Consider the following 6,128-nt stretch of genomic DNA (forward strand, 5'->3'; position numbering starts at 1 on the left):
CTCCTCCCTGTCTGGGGCATAGAGAGTAGATGGACTATAGTAGATAGACATGGTACTTCAGCATGGTTTCTCCTGTTACAAAATATCACCTGAACCTCTGTACGGACATTCCTCAATTTTTTCCGGGACCTATCTATAGTCATTCTAACCATAGGACGTTTGGCTAGGGTTTTCATTCCCAATGCCTCCTTTTTGAAAATCTGTTTTATTTGATACTAGTTTAGCTATTTCACAGTAGCATTAGCAAGAGATTTTTGAGTAAATCTGGTTGTACGTATATCCATTTGTCGACTAGCAAATTAAGACATTCATGTTAGAACTAAAACTTGGGACAGCATATTATAGATGCAAATTTGGTTAGATTTAGTTACTTCTAATGTTTGTTTATTTTATTTTATTTTTTAAAGCTTATTCTTTCTTTTCTTTTTTTTTTTTTTGCTGTACGCGGGCCTCTCACTGTTGTGGCCTCTCCCGCTGCGGAGCACAGGCTCCGGACGTGCAGGCTCAGCGGCCATGGCTCACGGGCCCAGCCGCTCCGTGGTATGTGGGATCTTCCCAGACCAGGGCATGAACCCATGTCCACTGCATCGGCAGGCGGACTCTCAGCCACTGTGCCACCAGAGAACCCCTTTATTTTATTTTTTAATTAATTTTTGTTGGAGTTTAGTTGCTTTACAATGTTATGTTAGTTTCTGCTGTACAGCAAAGTGAATCAGTTATACATACACATTTATTCCCTCTTTTTTAGATTTCCTTCCCACTTCTAATGTTTTTTTAAATGAAAGTTCTTTTTTCTTAAAGGTCCTAAAGGAAGCTAAAAAACCAATGGTGGTTTTAGGCAGTTCTGCACTCCAAAGAAATGATGGGGCAGCAATTCTTGCAGCTGTTTCCAACATTGCTCAAAAGATTCGGATGAGTAGTGGTGTTACTGGTGATTGGAAAGTTATGAATATCCTTCATAGGTAAGTTGAGTAGTTCTTTTTTTTTTGTTTTTTTTGCGGTACGCAGGCCTCTCACTGTTGTGGCCTCTCCCGTTTTGGAGCACAGGCTCCGGACGCGTAGGCTCAGCGGCCATGGCTCACGGGCCTAGCCGCTCCGCGGCATGTGGGATCTTCCCAGACCGGGGCACGAACCCGTGTCCCCTGCATTGGCAGGCAGACTCTCAACCACTGCGCCACCAGGGAAGCCCAAGTAGTTGTTTTATAATCTATAATTTTATGTATATTTTGTGTACACTGTCACATTTAGATTTACAAACAACTTAATATTTAGCGACATTATCTCAGTAGCAGATGTGAAATAGAAACCTTTATTTTGTGTGAGAAGAAGCCAAGATAATAAATAATATTAAAAATATCCAAATTGCAGTAAGTGCTAAGAAAATCTTAAAACTCTGTATCATATTAATATACTGTGGTTCAAAAATTGCAATAAGTCCTCTGACTTTTAAGTGATAAAAATGTAAGCTGGGCTTCCCTGGTGGTGCAGTGGTTGAGAGTCTCCCTGCCAATGCAGGGGACGGGGGTTCGGGCCCTGGCCCGGGAAGACCCCACGTGCCGCAGAGCAGCTAAGCCTGTGCGCTGCAACTGCTGAGCCTGTGCTCTGGAGCCCGCGAGCCACGGCAGCTGGGCCCACGTGCCACAACTACTGAAGCCTGCACACCTGGAGCCCGTGCTCCGCAGCGGTGGCGGGGGGAGAGAGGGGGCACTGCAGTGGGAGGCCTGCACGCCACGGTGGGGAGTGGCCCCCGCTCGCCGCGGCTGGAGGGAGCCTGCACGCAGCACCGGGGACCCAACGCAGCCAAAAATAAATAAATTTATTAAAAAAAAAATGTAAGCTAACGTGAGAAATAAAGTGAGGTTTTTCTCTGACAATATCAGTAGTGCAGATTTATTTAGAAAAGTTGGAAAGAGAAGAAAGAATACAAAAATGGAAATTATCCATAGTTCACAATCTGTAGATAATTACTGTTGCAGTTTTTGTGCACTTTGTTCTGGGTTTCTTTGTGTGTGTGTATAAATATTTTTTTAGTTATATAGTTGAAGTCATACTGTGTATGCAATTTTGTGTCCTGATTTTGACTGATTTTCATTACCAAACAAGAATTTCCTCATGATTAGAAATTCTTTATAAACATAAACATTAATGGCTATATAATATGAATATATATAATTTTTTTAGCCTTTCTTTCGTCTTAACATGTAATTCATTTTGCATTAGTGAATGAATTTCCAATTTCCCATAATCCTTTCTACCTTAAGTATTATTTTTCAAATCTTTGAATTTGTTTAAGGATTGAGGCTAAAACACTTTTTTTTTTTTTTTTTTTTTTTGCGATCCGCGGGCCTCTCACTGTTGTGGCCTCTCCCGTTGCGGAGCACGGGCTCCGGACGCGCAGGCCCAGCGGCCATGGCTCACGGGCCCAGCCGCTCCGCGGCATGTGGGATCTTCCCAGACCGGGGCACGAACCCGTGTCCCCTGCATCGGCAGGCGGACTCTCAACCACTGCGCCACCAGGGAAGCCCCGAGGCTAAAACACTTTTAAGTTTGCTGGGCAAACTTTTTTGAATTTAAAAGTGTTCAAATGCATTCTTTTTTTTTTTTTTTTCAAATGCATTCTTAAACATTAATTTCAGTGTTCTATTTCCCCACTTATTGGTTTAATTTGGCATTGTAGTTCATCACGTAAACATTTTTTTTAACTTTTTTTTTTTTTTTTAAATTTTTGGCTGTGTTGGGTCTTCACTGCTGTGCCCGGGCTTTCTCTAGCCGTGGCGAATGGGGGCTACTCTTTTGTTGAGGTGCGCAGGCATCTCATTGCGGTGGCTTCTCTTGTTGCAGAGCACGGGCTCTAGGCGCATGGGCTTCAGTAGTTGTGGCACGTGGGCTCAGTGGTTGTGGCTCGTGGGCTCTAGAGCACAGGCTCAGTAGTTGTGGCACACAGGCTCAGCTGCTCTGAGGCATGTGGGATCCTCTCGGACCGGGGATTGAACCCGTGTCCCCTGCATTGGCAGGCGGACTCTGAACCACTGCGCCACCAGGGAAGTCCCAAAAACTTTATATTTTTAAAAGAGTTTATTTGCATTGACCACCTCTAGATCCTTTCTAGCCACAATTTTTAGCATTTTAGAATTTTTAGAATAGAAAAGAGACTAGATGTTTTCATATTTTTAATTCACTTTCAATCCATGTCTTTATTAATATTTTTTTGTTGTTTGTTTTTACTGAATGGGTACTTAATAACTTTTTAAGAAAAATTTCTGTGTCTAACAATGTCTTTCTGATTCCTTCTCACAGATGACCACTTGGCTAGATACAAAGATCACAGGTTGTTTCCTTTAATACTCAGTATTTTTTTCACCTCTCTTTCACATTTTAGAGAAGATCTCATCTAATCTGAGTTTTGTCTCTGATTATAACCTGATTTTATATATGTATGTGTTTTTGTCCCCCTGCTTTTTTGGATTCCTTATTTTTGATGTTAAAATTTTCTACTAGCATATAACTGAATGACATTCATTTGACATTACCTCTGCCTGAGAATATCATAGAACTCTCCATTTTCAAATTGAAATTTTTGATATGGTTCTTCCTTTTAAGTTCAGAAGAAGCCAGTTGGTTTACTTTTACATTGTTATTTGGTCTCATGCAGAAGCTTCTATTTGTTATGCGTTGGTTGGCCCTTCAGACTTTTATCTCTTATCTTTTCTCTCATAATTTTTCTCACTTATTTTCTGTGTTTAGGTAGAATTTCTTATACTCTGTCATTTGTGAGTTTTCATTATGGAGCACAGTGACATCATTGTAATTTTTAATTGATTAACCTTGTTTTTTTATTTCATTTCATTCTTACCTAGGTTTTCCTTTTCATGAAAATTCAATGTAGTTTATTAGGGCATACCTTTTAATGCTTGTTGAGAACATGAAACAGATATTTTAAAACCTTTTCTTTCTTTCCTTTTTTTTTTTTTTGGATATTTATTTATCTATCTATTTATTTATTTATTTTGGCTGTGCCGGGTCTTAGTTGCAGCACGCAGTATCTTCGTTGCGGCATGTGGGGTCTTTTAGTTGCGGCATGCAGGATCTTTAGTTGCAGCATGTGAACTCTTAGTTGCGGCATGTGGGATCTATTTCCCTGACCAACAGTCGAACCCAGGCCCACTGCATTGGGATCTCGGAGTCTTAGCCACTAGACCACCAGGGAAGTCCCTTGTCTTTATTTCTTATAGTAAGTTTATTTCAGAGTAAAGCATATTTTCTAATTCTTGGAGAATCTTTTAATCCATTTTTGTTTACTGATCATTCTCGCAGAGGCAAACTTAGGTTACTTAGTTTGTTTTCCAAGATGAGGTGGGCTCTGTCATAAGTTAGTGTGTGAGTCTCTGCTCAGATCTTTGAGAGACATCCAGGCTTAGAATGAGAGACATTAAAAAAAAATATTGTGGGGCTTCCCTGGTGGCGCAGTGGTTGAGAGTCCGCCTACTGATGCAGGGGACACGGGTTTGTGCCCCGGTCCGGGAGGATCCCACATGCCGCAGAGTGGCTGGACCCGTGAGCCAAGGCCGCTGAGCCTGCGCGTCCGGAGCCTGTGCTCCGCAGCGGGAGTGGCCGCAATGGTGAGAGGCCCGCGTACTGCAAAAAAATATATATATATATTGTGTAGGTGAGGCGGCAGGGGGAGCTAAGTTTTGAAATTGAACTTGGGAAGTGTGAGTTCTCTAACTGTGTTCATTTTTAAGATAGATTTGATTGGGAACTCCCTGGCAGTCCAGTGGTTGGGACTCCACACATTCACTGACGTGGGCCCAGGTTCAATCCCTGGTCAGGGACCTAGGATCCTGCCAGCCATGCAGAGTGACAAAAAAAAAAGATAGATTTTGTTATTTTTGGTCCTTTGCATTCCATGTGAATTTTAGGATCAACTTGTCAGTTTTTGCAAGGGATTCAGCTGTGATTTTTTGATAGGGATTGCATTAAATCTGTAGATCAATTTGGGAAGTATTGCCATCTTAACAATATTGTCTTCCAATCCATGAACATAGGATGTCTTTCCATTTGTTATGGTCTTTAATTTCCTTTGGAGTTGTTTTGTAATTTTTATTATACAAATCTTGCACTTCTTTTGTTAAATTTTTCAAACTATTTTATTCTTTTGATGTCCCATTAGAGAGTTTGACAGAGCAGCAGCATCTAGTTGGAGTTCGTTTGACCTGCCCTCCTCCCTTACCAAATATGTAAAACCCAAGTAGCTTTATTCACAGTAGGTCCTCAAAATGGCTACTATCTCTTGTAAGAAAATTAACAATAGCAAACTAGACCAAAGACTCCCAAATGCTCAAAGTATAGTTCTTTGAAACCTTTTCTTTAAAAGATTATTATCTGCTTGTAATAGTAATATATGTTCACTGAAAAAATTCCATAAGAACATACAACAGTATACTAATTATAGTTTTCTCTGAATTAGTTTTATGAGTGGTGTTTAAATTTTTCCCTTTTGGTTTTCAAAATCATCTAATTTTTCTCTAATGACTGTGCTTGACTTATCAAGTCTTACTGTATTGAATAAAAATCAACTTAAGAAGATTGCAGTTGGCATAAAGTTTCCAGAATTAGTCCATTAAGTATTACTTCATGAAGAAACAGTGTCCTAAGCATCTTATTTACTTTTTTGCCATTCTTAAAACAGTAATAGACGCTGCTTCTGGTTTTGACATCTATTTCAAATGGGTAAAAATGATGAGGGAAGATCTTTGACAGCATTGAATAGAAAAGAGACTAGGTATCATTTCAAGAATCACATTTAAATTTTTATAATGAAAACACACCAAGTATGCTAAAAACTCGTACTTGTTTTACAGGATTGCAAGCCAAGTAGCTGCTTTGGACCTTGGCTATAAACCTGGGGTGGAAGCAATTCGGAAGAACCCTCCCAAAGTGCTGTTTCTCCTGGGAGCAGATGGAGGTTGTATTACTCGACAGGATTTGCCAAAGGATTGTTTCATTATTTATCAAGGTTAGTAGCATCTATGGTACTAGAAACAGAAGAGAATAGTACATTGTGTATATTAGGAACAGTATGGCAATATATTTAGTGGATTGAATATTTTCCATTTGAGAATTTCCCT

The 6,128-nt window shown here is 40.1% G+C and overlaps 1 protein-coding gene across 4 annotated transcripts in view; it reads left to right on the forward strand.

The window, feature by feature from the left end:
- Positions 1-6,128, forward strand: part of NDUFS1 (NADH:ubiquinone oxidoreductase core subunit S1) — a 31,199-nt gene that overhangs the window by 19,766 nt on the left and 5,305 nt on the right. For all 4 annotated transcript variants that reach the window (XM_007469996.1, XM_007469997.1, XM_007469998.1 and 1 more), the window contains 2 exons: positions 802-962; positions 5,862-6,016. In XM_007469996.1, the coding sequence (XP_007470058.1) occupies positions 802-962; positions 5,862-6,016 (316 nt within the window). The remainder of the gene's footprint in view (positions 1-801; positions 963-5,861; positions 6,017-6,128) is intronic.

Source organism: Lipotes vexillifer, unplaced genomic scaffold (genome assembly GCF_000442215.2).
Source record: "Lipotes vexillifer unplaced genomic scaffold, Lipotes_vexillifer_v1.1 scaffold341, whole genome shotgun sequence".
Lineage (NCBI taxonomy): Eukaryota > Metazoa > Chordata > Mammalia > Artiodactyla > Lipotidae > Lipotes > Lipotes vexillifer.